Source organism: Pecten maximus, chromosome 8 (genome assembly GCF_902652985.1).
Source record: "Pecten maximus chromosome 8, xPecMax1.1, whole genome shotgun sequence".
NCBI classification, from domain to species: domain Eukaryota; kingdom Metazoa; phylum Mollusca; class Bivalvia; order Pectinida; family Pectinidae; genus Pecten; species Pecten maximus.
Window position 1 is genome coordinate 3,441,976 of NC_047022.1, and position 22,503 is coordinate 3,464,478.

Sequence of the window (22,503 nt, forward strand, 5' to 3'; positions counted from 1 at the left end):
GGGCGAATTGTCATTTTTTCTATGTCATCGGTCTCACCCATTCGTCACGTCATGCATTTGAAGCTAACCATTTCCGTACAGCATGCATATAGCTATATGCTTCGTTGGATAAAAAGACTTGAAACGGATTGACAGATTATGCAAGCTATGCACTTGTTATTCCATTTCGCACATGCGAAATTCACTTCCAAGATTATATAAGTAGTACAATGTAATTTGATTGGTTAACCAAAAGGTTTTCCTGACGTGACCCCTTATGTGATGTCGTTAGAGGCTCGTGTAACGTAGTGAGAATGACCACCTAGATTTTAATTAGATTGGTTACTGAAGTTTACGTGCATTTGATATTTTAATCAGATTGAACTTAAATTCAAAATGAATCGAAGCTCACCCTAATTCCGGTTTTTCTTGTTTTACACCTTGTCGATATAGTAGAAGTAGGGCTCATTTTCTTCTTCTATTATTTCTATTATTATTTACCAGAAGCAGACAGCATACAAAATGTGTGGCACAGAATACACTTCCCCTCCTCAAATTTAAAACAAAAAATCCAGTATATGAAACAACAGTTTTTAATGTAAAATAAAGTTTTTAAAAAATGCGAAACATAAACAAAATAACAAAGGATCTCTGGTGTACGATGAAACACAATTACAACTTTACATTTGATAGGTAAAATAAAAATAATAATTGATTTCAAATACATGTTCAGTAAAAAACAGAGATATCAAAAACATGAAGGTATCTGATTGATTCACACGAGACATGACTTGACAGTTTCCGTAAATCAATGATCCGGAAATAGCCGAAAGGTGTCGAACTGTGTGCTTTAACAGTAATTATCATTAGCAAAAATAATCGTAACATGCAATATCGTTTAGTAATGAAGCCTTCTCGTGTCATTTAATTCAAACAAACCCTATTCTTGTTTAAATTGTTTTTCCTGCATACATTTGCAATATTTCTTTTTCTGAATCAAGTACGAAAACATAATAAAAATGAAAAGCACAATTCTGCAGGTGTCCCTTTTCGAAAAAGTGAAACATATTCAGTCACATTAAACATATTGGATGCAAGGACAACGGAGCCTAGTTTTCTGTACACGTTGCATTGCCTTTACTGTGAAGAGTTAGTCTGTATACTTTGTTGTGTCGTTACTCTTGGGACTTGGTTTACGTATTTTGGTTGCTATGATTGAGGTGGTTGGTACCTTGCGAGTTCTCTGTTTAAATGCTCATTATCAATTTGCTGTGAGCACACTTACGTTTCCTACACGTGTAAAGGACAATAAGTACCTTAATAACACGAGCTTGAGCGTTTTTTTTATCCTTGTGATCACTTGCGTCATTTTGTCTGTACAACCTAGCGATGTCATGGCTGTAGTATCGCTTTCTTTTCCTAACTGCCCTGGTTTAACACATCATTATCGTCAAAAGAAAGCAATCATTTCCATGACCGTTATTTCAGCCATAAGAAACCCTCCTGATTTCTAACGCTATATACTAGAATAGTTCTCGAATCTAACTTCGCTACTCTCCGACAGGGCTGCGCTCCGCTATATTTTGACCGGTAGAGAGCAACCATATTTGATTTTTTGAGCGCTATATCGGTAAATATGCTAAAATATCTGGAGCATACGACTACCATTTCAAAAAGACGCTTTCAACTTAATATTGTCAGCAAATATGTTTTAAAAACCTTTCCAACAAAGAGGGATTAGATTTTGTTCTATCACTTTCCTGTGCAAAGTTCATTGTCGTTTCTAATTATTCACATTGATACATATGTAACGCTTACTTCCTGAATCATACAGAAGAAAAATGCGCAAATGCGGACTAGTATTCCTTATACCTGAAGTTCGCTGTTGATGTGTCTTCTTGGTGAACGTGTCTCCTTTTCTCGCCGGATTTACGCGACACTTAGGTGGTTTGCTTGATTGATATTGATTGATTGGGTTTAACGCTCTTGTTCTGGTAATAACCGAGACTAGGACACAAGCAGAGATGGTTGCTACCAGTCTTATATAGCTGCGCAGCGCAGCCTTGGCGGAGAGAATCGAAACTAAATTCGGGACAAAGTCCACGTTATATCCATTCGAGGGCATCCCTTGGGAATTAGGCGTTATAATCGCTCAGACATCTCCAAAACAGCTAATCGAATTCGAAACACATAAAACTATTATTAGATCATAAGCTCGCTTGCTGGTGTGAATGCACGAATTAAAACAGCTATCAGCAAACACCTCAGAGATTCGGGCTGTCGATATCATTCTCCCGAATGGACCTCTGTCATAATAGACTCTCCCTGTTAAGTATGTAGTCGGGTTGTTTCTGACATCTAAAGATAATCCTGATCCCTTCACGGAATTTTCTGTTCAAACAAGTGTAGATCACAGAGTTCATGAAACTGTTACATACTGCAATCCATGATACTATGAACGTGATATCATTGTGCACAACAGCTAAATTAAACAGCCGAATTATCTCAACTACAAAATACGGCATCCAGGAAATTTCGAACGTCAGTACAATGGTGAAGATAACAATTTTGGATTTCACTGATGATATTTCCTTTCCTGACTGAGTTTGTCGTTCAAGGACATTCAAGCTGCGACGGTGTTTACGTGAGAGACAGAACAGTCTTAGGTTCAACACAAGGACCAATGTGAACGAGGGCAGTAAATATACAGATATCAACACAAAGGTGTACGCCAAATTTGTCCGCCATTGCGGGCTACATATATACACTTTGCGCATGTCACGGAAGTGGCCCACTGCCGGAAATACCATTGGAATGTCGATGAGGAATACTGCAATCCAGATGAATGCGATGCACGCATATGACACTTTGTTGGTCATCAGCCGGGTGTATTTTAAAGGTTTGGTCACCGAGATCCATCGGTCAATGGTCAGAACTAGCAAGTTAGATATGGACAACGTGGTGGAGTAGAATTGGAGGAAACCCACAACCGTACAAACTGAAAGTAGAAAAACACGAAACGATTAGAGACACTAACAAAATATAAATGCACTCAGAAAGTTAAAATAAATTCATGATAGCAAAACTTTGTAAAAATTGTATAACACTTTTATTTGACCAGTACATGTATTTGAATATGCCTACGAATTATGGGATGGATGTACTCAACATGACTCAGAATTACTTGAACAGACACAAAGAGAAGCACTACGTATCCTTACCGGTCTTCCATCATATGTGAATATCTGGACAGGAAAAGTTCTCCGAAACAAGGAAAACAAGGAAACTACAACTATTATTGAAAATGAAAAATAGTAGCACTCCTCTTTTCTTAATGACCTATTGCCACCTAGTGTTGCTTTTAACTATCCCTATCCATTAAGAAACAAAAATGATTTTACGGTTCCAAATTATAGACTAAACAGTACTCGACATTGTTTAATGTCTTACCATCAACCTTACTTTCTTTGAACAGTTTAAAACTGGAAACAAAATCGTCTCCTTCTCTATCTTTTTTTAGATCCGCTATTTCATATCCCGTAAATCGCCAAAACGCACCTTCTTTCTACAGTTTTTGGGAGAAAAAAGGTAAATATTTCACATACTAAGTTAACTTCTTTAAACTATGGTCTTTTAAAAGTAAATCTAACTGAAACTTCTTAGTGTTCTTGTGGAAATTCGTGTGAGAATGTGTATCATTTCTGTTCTACATGTCCTCATTATATTATACAAAGACGTACCCTTTTCTCTTATTTAAAAAATTTTAATCTGGAGGTATAGTCACTGATTTAGACTTACTGCTAAAAGGAAATGAATATCTGCCAGTTGATATAAACATAAACATTTTAGAAAAATTGTTCAAAATCCAGCTAAAGGTTTCGGTTATATGATATGATATACATATCTTTTTGTTTATTTGTAAAAATAATGGTATTCATTGTGATCACATTATGCTATTTCTCAATATATATACACTTGGATAACTCGATGTTTTCTCGTGGTCCCGTCGAGTTCGAGTTAACGAAGTTCCACTGTATCATGTATTGTGGAAAAGGCTTTAGTGATGTTGTAATAACTTGTGCCTAACCCTTTATGCTTTTGAAGCAAAAAAAATATGTTCAAATCAAACTACATGTATGTGAAACCATTGAGATGATGAGGCTATGGCAGAGAAAAGGCCAATTTGGCCTTAGCTACTTTATGAGATAGAGTCTATTGTGCATGATGACATGTTATTAACAGCTGTTTGTTTTGTTGGTGTATTGTTTCCGAACATTACACACTATATACAGAACATATGGTAAATTGTATTGTTTTTTTTTAATTTTCGTCAAACAACTTCTTTTTAGGAAACCCATGACCTTTGTTGCCTTCATGAAATGAATTCATCGACCCGTTTTAAATCGGGAACAAAATGCTGACATTCCGTAAAATAGTTGTGATAAACACATGCTTCAGCGACTTTTCTGAAAAATCCACCGTCTGTTGCCTTCAACAGATGAATTGACAGTTCTTTTAGATTGGGTAAAATGCTGACATATCAATGAATTATTTAATAGTTCCGATATCACCGGAAACATATACGAGTCCGTCGGGACCAGAGTCGTGATGTATGGATATGAAGGAGACAATAGTTCAAGTCTGTTTATACGGATATAAACACGTGACCTCTTGTCACCTGACACCATATCCGGCTGTGTGAGATAAAAGATGATATTGTGGTTTTAAACGATTGTACATGGCTAAATAGCACTTCCGTTTAAATACAAGCTTTCGTCTGAAATATCACACTTAATAAAAACAATCCCACATTTTAAATAAATGATGTGCAGGCGATTCACATGACAGAGTGATTAATTCGAGTATGGGAGAAGTGGTTGACTTGTTCATAAAAATAGACTAAATATTAATCAAATTGGTTACGAAGATTGTATTTGACTCGTCAAAACACTTTTTCTGTCTTAATTTTGAAGGAGCTGACTAGATGTTTTGTCAATGCGGCTTGATGGTATATAGATACATGGACGTCCAATAAAGTGTTTTGGCGTGTGACAGGAAGTCATGGATATCTATATTTTAAAGTTTCTGGTCGGTATGGGCTTCCGTAGGTTTGTTTATAAACCAACATTTCATGTACCGCTGAGATTGTAAACCGCACATTAACATAACACAGGTGTTCCGTAAATAGTAAAAAACAATTAATGACGGAAAATTTTGTAAAGTTCAGATAATAAAACCCCAGCACAGTCATCTCTGGTACTTTCATGATTTGCATTTTTGAATAAAACTTTAAAATTCATGATATCGTATATCTACAGTGTTTTTATGTGTCTGCTTATCTAGCCGCAGTTTTCTTCTCTGGTAAAATATTTAATAAGATACAAGAGAGAAATGAGAAGAGAAAGAAGAGGGTAAATGATCGTGATGTTGTAATATAGGAATGGAGGAAGATATGCAGGGATGTTGTAATATAGGGAGGGAGAGAGAAAGACATACCGGCCGGGGTTGTTTTAATACTGATCGAGAGAGTGAGAAATGGTGGAGGGAGGAATTAAGATACACCGGCCGGGGTTGGTTCAGTACTGATCGAGAGAGTGAGAAATGGTGGAGGGAGGACGATATACCGGCCGGGGTTGGTTCAGTACTGATCGAGAGAGTGAGAAATGTGGAGGGAGTAAGATATACCGGCCGGGGATGTTTTAATACTGATCGAGAGAGTGAGAAATGATGGAGGGATGAAGATATACCGGCCGGGGTTGGTTCAGTACTGATCGAGAGAGTGAGAGATGATGGAGGGATGAAGATATACCGGCCGGGGTTGGTTCAGTACTGATCGAGAGAGTGAGAAATGTGGAGGGAGGAAGATATACCGGCCGGGGTTGGTTCAGTACTGATCGAGAGAGTGAGAAATGATGGAGGGAGGACGATATACCGACCGGGGTTGGTTCAGTACTGATCGAGAGAGTGAGAAATGATGGAGGGATGAAGATATACCGACCGGGGTTGGTTCAGTACTGATCGAGAGAGTGAGAAATGATGGAGGGATGAAGATATACCGGCCGGGGTTGGTTCAGTACTGATCGAGAGAGTGAGAAATGATGGAGGGATGAAGATATACCGGCCGGGGTTGGTTCAGTACTGATCGAGAGAGTGAGAATGGATGGAGGGAGGGCGATATACCGGCCGGGGATGTTTTTGTAGTGATCGAGAGAGTGAGAAATGTGGAGGGATGAAGATATACCGGCCGGGGTTGGTTCAGTACTGATCGAGAGAGTGAGAAATGATGGAGGGATGAAGATATACCGGCCGGGGTTGGTTCAGTACTGATCGAGAGAGTGAGAAATGATGGAGGGAGTAAGATATACCGGCCGGGGTTGGTTCAGTACTGATCGAGAGAGTGAGAAATGTGGAGGGAGGAAGATATACCGGCCGGGGTTGGTTCAGTACTGATCGAGAGAGTGAGAAATGTGGAGGGAGGTAGATATACCGGCCGGGGTTGGTTCAGTACTGATCGAGAGAGTGAGAAATGATGGAGGGAGGAAGATATACCGGCCGGGGTTGGTTCAGTACTGATCGAGAGAGTGAGAAATGATGGAGGGAGGTAGATATACCGGCCGGGGATGTTTTAATACTGATCGAGAGAGTGAGAAATGATGGAGGGACGAAGATATACCGGCCGGGGTTGGTTCAGTACTGATCGAGAGAGTGAGAAATGGTGGAGGGAGGACGATATACCGGCCGGGGTTGGTTCAGTACTGATCGAGAGAGTGAGAAATGGTGGAGGGAGGACGATATACCGGCCGGGGTTGGTTCAGTACTGATCGAGAGTGTGAGAAATGGTGGAGGGAGGACGATATACCGGCCGGGGTTGGTTCAGTACTGATCGAGAGAGTGAGAAATGGTGGAGGGAGGACGATATACCGGCCGGGGATGTTTAAGTATGAGTACTGGTCGAGATAATGAGAAATGGGTGAGGGAGGAAGTTATGCCGGAGATGATACATTTGATAAGGCTAACAAGGAACTCCATGATATAATCACAAACATTAACCACTGAAAGCCAGTGTTTAATTATGGTCACGTACGAACATAATGATATAAGTCGCGCGCTGGGCGGCTTTGACTGATGATAGATCACGTTCGGTGCGCGCTCGTTTATTTTTCTCCTTCGATCACATGAAGTCATTTCCCTATCCCAGAACATGATCTCCCTTCAAAATATGGCCGAAGTGATTAAGTGACATGACATCGAAGATGACAATTGAAGAAATTGTGTTTAATATGAGAACATGATAATGCTATATAACTGTTATAGCGTTACCGCTTTTCAGTGACAGATCAAAAATATTGATTTAGTTCATACTGGTGTTTTAATCTATTTGACGTTTCTAATCAATATGGCCGCGCAAAGAACATTTGATCGGGTCCGTCTGTTTAAACAAGCATTTATTTATTTATTTGTTAATCAACTAATTTATTTTTCAATTAATTAATGTATTTATTAGTTTATTCGTTGATTAGTTTATTCATTTATTTGTTTGTATATTTATTTGTTTATTTATTTCTTTGTTTATTTATTTATTTACATGTATTTGGTTTTGTTTTTTTGTTTTTTGTTTTTTATAAAACAAATGTAAAAAGATGCATTCGACTTCAACAAGCGACTGCATTTTCAAAACAGTTAAACCATACATTTTGAATCGGCACACGTGCTTCCTACAAGCGTAATCCAGTGGATTGCAGTGCGTTGATAAGAACAACTCGGACGTGTAAAGGCGATAGGTCACCTGCCCGATGACCTTGGTTTTCCTGGGATGTCAGATTTTCCTTCCACAGTAAAGTGGTCACTTCCATCCCGGAGCTGTTTATATAATATTTATTATTTACTTCCCCATTGTAGTATTGTTTACACGTACAAAACGAAATAGACAACAGCTCGTGATCTTACGTAATTGTTTCACAGAATCGTACTTCTTAACTTATGATAACTATCTTAAAAAAGCTTGAAGACAATAAAACGTGAATCGAAAGTGCAAAACTAATCAACAATCAGTTTTTTGTGAGATGAGTGAATTTCGACCTAACCATTTTATCGCCATCAGACGCGAGCCGATAACGTCTTCTGTTGTGTCTTTTGTGTACTTGGTAAGTTGTTTACGTCTGGGAAGAAACCTGTATTTTATTAATATATTTTACACATATTTACCCCTCAGTGGGAAGCACATGAACACGGTAGTCTAAAATATCATCATTATATTGGTAATGCCATTTGATGATTCGGGTTAGGTCGCTTAGACGATCGCGCGCAGACATTTGGACGACAGGTTGATTAGTGATAACATCTTGACCTAAAATCTTAAATTTGGGGAGTACTTATATACGTACCTACATTGGCAGGTAATTATACATGTACGCGTGTAAATAGGTCAAGCGAAGGAGTGTTGTTTACTGTAAGATGGCAATCATACAAACAGATAAAATCTCTCTCCACGAAACTAGTTAAGGGGTCTTGCTTGGACTATACTTGTGAACATCTTATTTTTTTAATATTGACAACTTTCACTTAATTCAATTAACTTGTGTGATGCCCGACTGCCTAAACACAGAAATGGTTTCTCACGAATGAAAAATATATTAAAGAAAAATATGCAACTACCATACCGGGACTCGAACCCGGGACCTCCGAACTCTGGACACACGCAGTAATGAAATGAGGGAGGAATGTAGCGGAACTGGATTTGGTCGATCCAGGGTGAGCTAGTAAGGTGACCTTATTCCCTCCACTTTTACATTTAGAATATATTTCAAGGTTAGATTTTGACATGTAAATACATGTACGTACTTACTCGAAGTTAACGAAACTGCTTTAAATCAAATTGCGCATGACTAATGACCTAAATGTTCTTACTGCGCGTGTTTCATACCTACCTATTTCCAAAGCGCGCGGTATACGTGATGATTTACACGGCGAACACGTTTCTGTCAGAATGTCAGATTTTCTCTCTGCATGCACGTGCATGTCCCCCCTCTAACCGTATTTAAGTTTGATGGAACGTCAAGCTGTTATGCATTTATTCTTGAAAGTCTTTGAAATTATTCAAGAAAGTATACAATGTCCTTTATGCTTTAGACATTTTATAAAAGACAAATGTTACAATGCACAGGGACCACAGGGGCTCGGTTCCGAGATTCTCAGGAACATATGACATCAGTTAACAACCACAACAATACACATTAATAAGTATCCATATACATTCTAAAATCTTATAAAAAAAATCGGGGTTGTCGATGTATAAAATAGAATGTATGTTTACTGATGTCATATGTTACTCTGAATCCTGAAACCGAGCCCCTGTGTTGTTTTTTTTTTTTTATACTTGGCACAAATACTCAACCTATTTATATGTAAAGTTCGACTAGTGCAGTGTCCTTAACTCTCTGTGAAGTACGTCAATTTTGTGTTTTTAAACAAATTACTTCCTTATTAGACATCCAAGCGAAACCCTATAACAGTATGTATCTCAGTTAGGATCTGGTTTCGGATCCAGATTTTTTCCCTGTAACAGAATAAAATCATATCTGCCTGTCACGTGATACCTGTACTTTTGTGTCACTGATGTTTTCGGTCGATTTGACTCCTGTGTCTATTTGTAACAATATATATGTAATAATGATGCTGTGATGCTACACGGTATATCGGATCTACGGTATAACTATACCCGGTATTTCCCCTGGTATTACCTATCTAAATGTTGTATAGTTATACAATAATACGTATATATATCGCTATATCCGACCAGTCAAAATAGCTGTTTTGAAACAGAATGATTTGGTGACGTCATACGCATTACCATTAGCTTTATCAATATATAGACAGCTGCCCAGTGTCTGTCTAAAGATCACAAATTATCAAACTAGGGGAGGGGTGTATTAAACTATAGTGTGAGAATTAAGCTGACAATTCTTAATAAAGTACAATAACTTTGAAGATTGTAAGAATTTAACTGGGCAATTATTTATGTGCAACATTCAGAGGCACGTAAGAATTTAACTGGGCAATTATTTATATGTAACATTTAGAGGCACGTAAGAATTTAACACTGGGCGATTATTTATGTGTAACATTTAGAGGCACGTAAGAATTTAACACTGGGCGATTCTTTATAATAACTTAACGAGTTTTGCAGTAATGATTCTATGAGCGACTACATGCATCATATTGTATACTAAAGGCGCCTTTTTTGTTATATAATCTGTGTACATCATAATTCAATTCACCTCACGTTAGCCATGCTCATCTTAAATCTTAAGATTTGCAAAAAATATTTTTTCTTGTAACGAAAGTATCGCCAATCCACATTCCAAGCAAATTTATCAATGTGGATTCAATTCAATTCAGTTAAATTCATATTCCATTCCATTTAATGACAGTAGGACTTACGGTACATGAGTAAATGTTACATATTACATATAATATTACATATTACATAATATTACATATAATATTACTTATTACATATAATATTACATATAATATTACATATTACATATCATATTACATATTACATATCATATTACATATTACATATTACATCCATAAGGAGGATGTAAAACGGACAGACAAAAGTGGAGTAGGAGTTAAATTAGTTCAGCTCTAATCTTATTCCGTTCACAAATAAATTTGCCGAAGTGGCTTAATTATTTTTGTTTCAAGTAGGATCGCGTGTGACATGGAAACGCATTATAGAAACTAAGCTACATGTATATATTTTCGTTACCTATATGGGATTGCCCTCCGCCATCTTGTAACCATATCTTATTCCTGCATATATGCTGTATTGCATTTTGAAGTAAAAACAATAAGAAAACACAAAACAAAAAAAACTTGGGAGTTCCGTAACAGTTAAGGATACTCTGTCATATGACACACCCACCCAACTTCTTGCGTACATCTCTCGGGGTATGACGTCATCTTACCTGTGTGGGGACACTACGTGTATATACTAGATAGCAAATTATTAATTATGTCTCACCTGACAGGTGTAAAACAAACCACTACAAATCATAAACACGCTTTTTTCATCTGGTTGTGGTTTTGGAAGAAAAAAAGTTACTTAGTGGAGCTCGCCATTAGCACCTTTCAACCTCACAGCTCGCATTTCCTTACTCGAAGATCGCACTTTCCAACTCAAAACTCGACACTCGAAGAAAAGAAAACCTCATTTTAATTATCCATTATATCAAGTTTCTTAAGCAAGTATCTTTAATTATCTTCATGTCTTTTTTATTATCATTTTTATAAGAACACTGGACAGATTGACTTGTATAATTAAAAAAGAAAAAAAAAAAAAAAAAACATTGGGAACATGTACAATTTCCTTCCTAAGACAAAATAAGTTTTCTTTTAAATAAAATAAAATAAAATACTAATAATAAAACATTATCCAGAACCATATTGTTCTCAATATCAAATTGTACGTATACGTATTTGTTTGTAATTTTTGCATAACGTCTGTATACTGTATACATAAAGATACAAAAAAAGGAATTAAATTAACTTATTGTTTGTTTGTTTGTTTGTTTATTGATCTTGTTGATCACTGACAGCGCCGTACTTCGCTGTATGCTGTAATGTATCGCCTCGATGTGTTACAAAAATGTGTCATGTTCTAACTGCTCATAATGTAATGGGTTTTCACGACCATTGAAAGACATAAAACCAAGTCGATATTATACGGCATTTTTATAGATTAAAGCTTAGATAACTGATTATTGATATCAACGCATGTTGAAACCCATCACAAAATGCGTTATTTGAAACACAACTCATCGACAGACTAATGTTTATGTCTTGTATTAATGAATATGAAATGGTTTATGGTGACAAAAGCACTGGACCCACACATTGATATTAATCCTTGTTCTTAAATTATTCATATCACAAATAAAAAAAAAAGATGTGTCAAGCGCCTGTGTTACCGTGCCGATCAACTGTTTCAGCTCCCAAACAGTCTCTTTAATTTACGTGATACTACCCGGTATATCATCATAATTTTGACGTATCGAGTCCCTGTGGTTTTTTCATACCTGGTCCCTGTGCGAAGCATGAAAAAAACAAATCAACATTGACATTTGATACCAGTCTGACACTCACGAAATTGATTTGAAATCTACATCAACCACGTGATTTTATTGTGCAGTTAGAAACCCCGTCCATTAACGATCCTACATGTACTGGTCACACCACTCACGACATCTGTAAAACCGAAAAACTGTCGCTTTGAGGAAACTGACGTCAGTAACTACAAAAGTTATGTTAGAGACAAGGAAATGTTGGTAAGAATCGATACTGATTCAGTCGTACATAATCTTTTTAAAAAGTAAAAGATGTCTGTTTCTGAGAAAGAAAGTAAATTTAACAATCCACAGGGAAAAACTAAATGCCAATATTTCATGAAACATTGTTTCCGTCTCTTTATGTAAACGTACACTAAAGCTTACGTGGACTTTGCGTTTTCCGTACAAGATGGCGAGACTATCTACTGTCACGTATGATCTCGTCTCCCGAGATTTCTTTTCTGCACTTTTTATATCTCGCTATTTAGTGTATCGAGGTTTTTAACATTTTATTTACTTTGAATGAGGTAGCGTTAAACTTAAATTCACCAGAGCGAATAAGATTTCCCCACTCGGTAATTAAAAGTTCTAGTTCAGTTAATATGGTACAATATAGATGGCTTTCAACACACCTTTGTCGCGAGCGCGTCAGGAATTTGTGATCATGAACCCGATAAGATTCGCGTTCGACACATTTCTGTCGCGAGCGCGTGCGCGTCTGGATTACTATGACCTTGAACCCAATACGATTCGCGTTCGACACACCTCTGTCGCGAGCGCGTCTGCTATTGGCATAAACGATAAAGATTCGCCGTCTCGACCACGTGTAAACAATAGGGTAGAACTAACATATGATCGCGCTCGCCCGGCCCCCCGGGAGAGTTTGTTAACAATTCGTGTGTAATGACATCCATATCGATCCTATTAAGGACGGCTTTGCACGATCAACAATCATTAATGTATTCTTCGTCATTACAGAATATCAAACTCACGCACCCAGGCATAATATTTGTCTGGTTTGTACACAAGCCATTGTTTAATTATGTGACAGGGAGTGGCGATTCGCTGTTTGATTACTGCTGGACCATCGCATGCAGGTCCTATTGTCACGTCTCTCCGCTGAACAAACCGGAAATGGATATGAAAAAGAAACCATGCGTTAAAAGCATCGACAAGTCTTCTTGGGCTTCAGTCAACAACTTGTGCGCATGTGCACCTTCATGATTCGCATTCGCCCTTAACGCCACTAACTACAAAAAATAGCTACGTGGGCTATCATTACTCTCCGTGGTAATATAATTGTATTGCAAATATGAGACATAATCATAATTTCAAGATATTGTTCCACAAAAGTAAGTTTATACCTCGGGAATATCAAAATATGAATCCTCATGACGAAAATACATTTACATGAAACTCATTGTGGTATTTCATCCATCAAGGCTTACAAACAGTAGTATATTGTTATTCTACAAATAGGAACAAAGGCGTCTTGTCTTATTGAATTTCAAATGAAGAATCCAGAAATCTCCCAAACACTTACTAGACTGATCAACTATCTTCTAGTTTTTTTTTATTAGATAATTCATTGATATCCTAATATGCTTTTTTATTCGATATAGAGTAGAAACGCATGTCGATAAGTAATCAAATATGTTTGCTGGATTAAGCATAACAGTTATTCGGAGGTCCCAGATCAGTTCCATCAATATGCTTTCGCTTCAGGAGATTCGTTAACTTAAAATACTTAAAATTTCCCCGTAGGAAATCCTTACAGAATTTAAGGAAAGTGCCTGAGTTAATATCTACCATATACATCTAATAATGCTTTCAAGTTGGAAATTTTGTGTTAAGGAATTTCCTTAATTAAGGGGCGTTGATGAACCCAGGGCTAGATCGTCCCTGGTGGTAGTAATATGACGTGACCATACTTAAAAACAAAATTATAATTAAAATATCGTTTAGATTCTACTATTCTACTGAACAGTACAAATTGATAAAGTTCATTTCTAGGAGAGTGCAAACTGGGCAAGCATCACAGAATACTCCAGGATTTGCTTCGCTGACTCAGCAATACATCTTTGTCAACAAAGGGGGTATTTATCGGGGAAATGCGTACGGGAGGAGGTATACCTGTAATTATATCAAAGGCAGTAATAGATAGGGAGATATAGGAGGGATAGTTAGCAAACTGTTGATGACAAAGCCGAATCGGTCAAGTCACGTGACCGGATCTGACTGCGTTTCTCGTTTTCCTTTTAAGTACAGTATATAGGTCACAAGATAAATAGTGTACAACATACATTTATTGTATATAATTGTTCAGCCACTTAAACAGTAATGATGAAAGTGACCTGATAATGAGAGAGACCTTTGTATAAGCTCTCCACTAATACGTACCTAGTACAGCTCAAGTACTAGCGGTAGTAATCATCAACTCGATATATTTTTAACAATATAAAATGTTTTCAGATATCATCCAGACACCATGTTATCATCTGGACCCTTCCTTTCTGATTTTACCGCCTTAGCCCGGTTTCCAGTCAATCCGATTAAAATACCCCTCTTCAATGCACCTACGCTTTGAAGCGAAGATATGTATTTTAATCAGTTTGGTTTATTTTGTTTAACGCCCTATTAACAGCAAGGGTCAGTAAAGGAAGTGCCAGGTTTTGGAGGTGGAGGAAAGCCGGAATATCCGCAGAAAACAAAAAACAAACAAAAAACACCGGCCTACGGTCAGTACCAGGTAACTGCCCCGCGTGGGTTTGGAGCTCACAACCCAGAGGTGGAGGGCCAGTCTACGAAAATAGATTTTGTTTCATTCCTATGATATGACTCGGATAACCTTAATTATATGCAAAACTGTCAAAGTAAATCAAAATACAAAGTAAAATACCCAGGCCCCTGTGTTAAAACGGTCTTCTCTCACGTGTATGGGCTTCCGTACTTGTGTTTACGAAATTTTCTGATATTCCGCGGTACATTAAGTTGTTGTTATTGTTGTTGTTTTTCTACCGACAAATAATTAAAAAGTAACAAACAAACACGTTTAAAGAAAATGAAAGATTGATGACAGCTGTTATCAACCATAAATCTCCAATATATGTATGCGCGTGTTGGAAAACATGTCGACAACGCAACTGTTCACACCGCATGTCGATGCTGATGACGAGTAAATATTTTAACCTGGAAACTAGATACGTGTGTTTGATGTTTAACTTTGTTACCTAGTCAAACAATAAAACAGGAAATGATATGGGCGGTCCTTGTTGAACCAAAACCAGTATATCTCTCTGTTGTATATTTGAAGGAGAAAATTCCAGAATGTGAAACAGCCGATAGGGTTACATATAGTGCACCGCTTACTGAGGTAAATGCCCTACGATAGCTCGAGTGACGTAGATTTAGATATGAGCGAAGCCCTACATAGATATCCTCCACCAACTCATTAATACAATCAATCTGTCCAGGGATTAATTTCATGAGTACCAGTTTTTTGTTTTGTTTTGTTTTTTAATGGGTCAAGTGTGACTTTTGACCTTTAACTTTGACCGGTTATCACCAAAATCTTATCAAATGTAGGATTCCATGCAGCTGCTGTGGTATAACGATATAAATATGACTTAAACTAAATCTGCCTTGGGGCTCATCTTGGGGTTCGTGGCAATGACAGTAGGGGTGTATGATAACCGAGTTAATCCGAACAGACATCGCACGACTAAGCATTAAGAGAGTCCGAATGGTTACTTCGTCCTTTCGAATTACCATTAAAATCACATCACGTGCTTGCTCACTCTAACTCCTTTCCGCCCTTATCAAGTACAACATGTGGGGGAAATTCCGGCAATCTTCGGAAATAAACTCTATACATGCATTCGAGGGAGTTCATTTCCGAGGATTGGTGAATGCTCCCCCGAGATTTTGCGATTGGTGTTTTGATAAAACCATTTGTCTACCATTACGTCATCGTTAAGATCGGGTGAGATAGGGAGTAGATCAGATACCAACATCTAATGATGACTTTTGCCACCAACGCATTTTACCTGAATGTCATTCGAATTGTCTGCAGCCATGTAAAAATATCAATGAATTGTTTACAGCTCTGAACAAGTGATCCGATACGGTTAGCTAAGCCGATAACATCAGCATCCAAAGTGAATTCAGCAACAACACGAAACGTCAACGTGGCGCTTGACATCCCGCTTCGTATTATGTTATTTATGGCTCTTAGCCAATCGCTCAAATGACTATGACATTTTCTTTCTATATTGCATTTCCCTTAACAAAAACCATCACAAAAAAAACTATAAATGTGTCTACAGAGCGTAAGTTTGAATGACTAATCGACCCATATTTAGAATAGTAAGATAAAAGGATCGCCATTGTATATAATGTACATTCATATTTAACCACGAAAAAAATGTCACCGCGCTTCATCAACGTAGGTCGATCACGATACTGTCATTCACATCAGCAGATCAAATCTAACAACAATGGATTCGAATGGTTAGAAGACTGTTCCTACCCTAACCTCGAGCATTAAACCATATACAAATATAATATATATTACTACAGTACGGTGAAATTTGTCACGTAGATAAAAAATCTTAAATAGCTCGAAAGCAAAATTCTGGACATGTTTGATGTTAGCTTATCGTCAGTAATATAAACTTCTCGCAAAACAAAATGACATCCATGGTGTAGAATTACATCTAATTAACACCAACAAATGAACATCTTTGATAAAAGTGTGGCGTAAGACCGAAAGTTACACATACGTATGAAGTATAGGAACAGTTTTGTTTGTTTTTGTTTTGTTTAAAGTCCTATTAACAGCCAGGGTCGTTAAAGGATGTGTCTGCATTTGGAGGTGAAGGAGAGTAGTACTGAGTACCTGGAGAAAAACCACCGACCTACGGTCAGTACCAGAAAACTGCCCCACGTGGGTTTCGAACTCGTGACCCAGAGGTGGAGGACTAGTGTTAAAGTGTCGGGACACCTTAACCACCGCCGCCATACGGGCGGATCATGACAGATTATTTTTCGGGTGTAATTAACTCATCATCCGTTTATAATATTATAATAGATATAAAGAGAGAAGTTTAAGACTATACAAGTGCCTATCCTTTTGTTCTGTCGATTTTAGAATCATTGGCTTGATACCGGTGTTTGGATGCAGCCCCCCCCCCCCCCCACAGTGAAAAGGTTCGACTATCCCAACTAACAGCGGCTTGGCCCGTTCCATTGATCTTAGAATTAGAATTTAACCCCAGAGTCCGACCCCCTTAATAGCTTATTATTCATATAAGTGATATAGGGGTCGAACACTGGGGTTGCATAGGCAATCTAAGGGCCGAATCCCTAAAATACTTTTTATTGACATAATTGATTTACGGGGTCGGACCGTGGAGTAAAGTTTTCATTCTGGGTTATATGGACGTGTCAAACCCCTGTGCCCCGACCAGTAAAGCTGATAGGTGATGACATTTAGTTAAATCGTTCATGATGAAAAATAATAGTCTGTATATCGCTCTCCCCGAATGAGCGCATGATAATTGATCAAATAGTCAGATCTCTCTACTTAATCACGTGATGGAGTTGTAATGTATGCAAAAACGAAGGTCACTGTTTACTCGCAATAGTTTCCGGCACGAGATATAACAATAAGTGTTTACGGTTATTTCCAAGATCACAGGTCATTGGTTTTTTCCAGGTCCTCTGGGAATATCACAAATTACATTCATCGCCTTCAAAATGTATATTCATTTCTTGTATCACGTTAATGACTGTTAAGATTATTCCTTTTATTACAAAACTATAAATCAAGTTCAACTTTTACTTCAAACTCAGTCAGCGAGGCGCTTGACTCTCCGTCTCATCAAAAGCTGGTTTTAGAGCAAGCATATAAATGCTTACGATTTCGGCAACACTGTGCTAATGATAACGCATGCAAATGCTAAGTTAAGTAAAGTAGAGTAAAAATTTATCAGATTGCACCTTCATCAATGATGTTAATTAAAAGGATATAAAGAGTTGCTGACAGGAGGCGACCAAACAACAAAACACGAAATACACAAAATTGCCCAAATCTGGATGGGGAGGTTAATATCACTCAAAATTCAATAAATTTTATTATTTGAATATTTGATTTAAAAGGATATTTTGTGCGTACGTTATTCGTATGTTCTGAACAGTGTCACTGTCCAAATGAATTCAAACGTTACAAGCAGGTTACAACAACTGCGCCATACAGCTGTTTTCATCATTTATTCCCTTTTAGTGATGTCACTAAGACGTTTGAATATGTGATGTCACCAGAAAAAGATATATACATGTTTCTGATGTCACTTAGTCATTAAGTAATATAACTAAATGGAACTAAAAATTAAAAAACAAGACCCCGTATGTTTCGTCCATCTAGAGCTCGTCAGTGATGCTAATTTGCGTGTATGATCTCTATCTATTTTCGGCAGTTATGAAGAAAATGTGTTCTCGACTGTTCACGAACTCTTCAATTCATATCACACCGAGTCCATTTCCCCTCCTCTATGTAAATATGAGGTGCATGCTCATACGATAATGTTCACTTTTAAAATGGGATGTTAGAAGTCGAACGCTCGGTCCTGGTGGGAAAACTGTTATTTTCAATTTTATTAAAGTAGAATGTCCAAGTTTCCAGAAACGCTTTCGCATTCAGTTACACTCACCATTTCTGAATTGTTTAGGATGACTTGACTGTTACATAAACTATAGCGCATGGGTTACCATAAACTTTACAGCATTACTATAAACATTTTGAACATACTTTGAAAAAAATGCTTGTGTTAAGTATACATTGTATAATGTGATCAGTTCCCCAGGGTGCAGAATTCTCGTGAAACAGGTCACGAGGTACAGAGCACGTGCTGAAAGCCTTCTTATATCTCAGATATACATTTTGTGTGACGTCATTTTGTTTACGACTTTTGTTTATAAACGTTTATTCTGACATCAGACGTTTGGTATCAGCACATGTATATAGTGCAAAGATACACAGGGACTTGGCAAAACGTAAATTCCTCTTCTACGCGGTCATGGTAATACACATATACGTATGAACATAGGGTTAGGAAATAAAGTCAAATCCCCGTGCATAGATCTAGTCTAACAAGTGAAAAATGTTGTGAAGAAATCTATCAGTCGTGATGAAAGAAAACCCTCGGATTGGCTTTCGATAAGTAAATTACTCGCATACGATGGCGGGCACCACCTTCGTCAGATCGATAACTACCGGATGTTTTTCGGAAGTTTTGAGAGGATCGAGATACATGTAAGTCTATGACATGGACCCCAGACGGCAAGTCGAAGTCTAAAGAGCGCGTGCTGTTTTTATTGTGTGATTAAAATCAGTGCTGATAGAAGAAAATGTGAAAGAGAAAGATGTTGACGAACGCGCGTACGAATTCTCTGGTTTCTGTAGCCATAGGACCTGGACTATCTAGGTCACATTTATATATCACAAGCAATGTCAATTTCACTGCAGTTATCAATTCCCACGAAAAAAAAAACAGTCTTGGAGCAGATATACAATGTATTACAGGAGGAGACTTCCTTTTGTCAAATGTTGATAGATAATGATTATGAAATGACTCGGTGAAATAGATGTGTTTATTACTAATGCGTTTATACTTTCTTAACTATACCCATAGGCTATATTATATAAGATTATATATATATATCTACAGTTATGGTATGAGGGTGAGGGAAATAGCACTTTTATTGTCCCCCGAGACATGAACTATTTCCCGAGGCGAAGCCGAGGGAAACAGTTAATTTCAAGATGGACAGTTGAAGAGCTATTTCCCTCACACCCATACGATAACTGTTTTATTATAACAGCATTAAAAACAACTCCATTTTTTCTCTAAAACCAGTGTCTACATCCTCCACTGTTCCTAATGCTTTTTCCCGAAGATGGTTTTTCAGCATGCTAACTGTCGTTTTATAACTTGTTGTCTGCATGTTAGGGCTGTCTTTTTCAGAAAAAAGATCCACTCCAGCACTTCTTCATCCAGATTATCGAAACTTGTAGATGAAGCCATTTTCCGAAATGTTCCTGTAGCATTCACTTGAACGATTTTTATAAACAAACTTCATTTGGTCTCGAAAACGCTTATGTTCTCGAAAGCATTTTCGGACTTGGTACAAGGGATGGCGGTAGAGACGGTCCGGGTAAATAGCATTTTTGAATATTGACCTGAAGCTGGTTAATAGCATTTTTGGAGGATGTAGTTCAAATAGCATTTCTATTGTCTACTTTTTATATAGTGTAAAATAAATAAAGGTTTAATAATTTGAACAGTTGACCGGTCCATATTTTTCACTGTTAACAGGCGAAGAGCATGCGCACGTGCCCAAACACCCACGATGAAGCGTCTTTCTGATCGTGATTTGTAAACAACGTCTAGATTCGAAGTCAGAAAGCTTCAAAGAAATCTCAATCAGGGTTTGTTCTTTCTAATTGAAAACAGGGATACGGCTACCACATGAGATGTCATAAAAGAGTCTGTATGAATTCTTACTTTGTGCTGCGAGTCCAAAGAAACGTCAACTTTAGAGTTCGAAAATTGCACCAAAGCCGGAATTAACAGTTTACTGAAGAATTTCCCCGGGACATGCTCGGGAAACAGTTCATCGGATTGGTCCCAACACTTGGGGGAAGAGTTTTGACTGTTGATTGATAAGGCATGAGACAATTGTACTCTATTGCGCGGCTAGAATGACTATTGCACGGTCACATGCGAACTATTTATCACCTGTGACGCATTGGAATTCGGTCACGTGCGAACTATTGAACACCTGTGACGTTTTGGACTTTAGTCCTACCCTTACACGCCTCTAAGTCACTCATATGTCAACACTGCCAGACGACAGGCCAACAGGGAAGTCGAGATTTCAGTGATTCTACGTGTGTAATCATTATGTAATAAAACAAGTATATTATGGGTGTCTTTGCAATAGTCCAGAATAATTGCACTCGGCCTTCGTCCTCGTGCAATAGAACATCGGTCGATTACCAGTACCGCGTGTCAAATATTCTGGACTATTTCACAGACACCCAAGATATACATGTATTTGAATAATACCGTTATCGACCTCGCGTGTACGTTATAGCATAATTACCAAATAAATGTACAATGCTTTGAATTTTGCTATTAATTAAGTTTTTATTATTTCCCAGTCATGCAATAATACAAGTATATGTAGTCGTCACTTTATCAGTTTAGAAATCTTTTGTGAAGGAAATCAAATACGTAGTGTGCAACAGACGCCCTTAACAGAACAAACACACTGAAGGAATCACAGCGTTTTGCCGTAAAGCAGTCTTCGGTCTGTTTGATTATGAATTGCGTATTTATGCTATCTCCGACTCCGCCAAGGGTACTGCAACGTAATACTGTAATTGCAGTAATGTATTTCACGGGGTACAATGGGAAATTTAAAAGTATATCTACTATACCTGTTAAAAGGTGGGATACCGCGCGGCCATAGGCTTTAGTTTAAATAAATCTAAATTCCCTTTCAATGTACGTTCAAACAGAATAATATGGCCTGGAGGTTTACAAGGTATATTATTATCAGACGATCAATGTAGAAATTTTCCGGAGATATGAACTCTATTACTTAATGGATTTAATGTCATTCTTACAAAGTCTATTTATAGACGTGTCATATATTTATAACGGACAGGTCCGTGTCGACAACGTTAATGTGACACCTCCACACCTGTACAGGTGTAAACAGGTGTGACAGTTATTTCTGTCAATGATCATCTCCTTATCTAACAGCTATAACTAATGTTCAAGTGACTCATATATTTTTATTGGTAGGGGAAAATAGTACCGGGCCTAACAAATAAAGGTAAGGTAAGGTGGGCTATATTTAGATACTCAAGGTATTATGAAACGCAATTCCCTGTGGTAAACCGCTACAATTTATATGTGTCATATGCAACATTAATTTTGATCGTACAACTTCATTTTCTACATATAGATATATGACAAGCGGGGGAGGGCTGTTTGGTATATTGTTGTTTAACATCCTATCAACCGTTAAGGTCATTTAAGGACGGTCTCCTGTATGTGCGACATGCGTGCGTGTGGTGAGTGCATGTCCGGAACTTTTGCCGAGTTATAGTGCAACCTCACTGAAACATACTCCCGAAGGCACCCAGCGGGACAAATTATACTGACAACGGGTAAACCAGTCGTCCCAATCACAAATTCCTGAGCGCTAAGCAGGAGTAGCAACTACCATTTTTAAAGCTCAGGTATGTCTCGGCCAGGGGACAGAACCCAAAGCATTCTTCACAGGGGCGAACGCTCAACTAAAGGCCATAATTGAGGCTGTGTCAAAGGAGACATAG

General features: G+C 37.8%; 1 protein-coding gene across 1 annotated transcript in view; it reads right to left on the reverse strand.

Annotated features, from left to right (window-relative positions):
- Nucleotides 1-2,049: 2,049 nt before the first annotated feature.
- The window catches only part of LOC117332744 (dopamine receptor 2-like), a 36,213-nt gene continuing 15,759 nt past the window's right edge, over nucleotides 2,050-22,503 (reverse strand). The window contains exon 2 of the mRNA XM_033891767.1: nucleotides 2,050-2,977. Coding sequence (XP_033747658.1) covers nucleotides 2,289-2,977 — 689 coding nt within the window. The 3' untranslated portion in view covers nucleotides 2,050-2,288. The remainder of the gene's footprint in view (nucleotides 2,978-22,503) is intronic.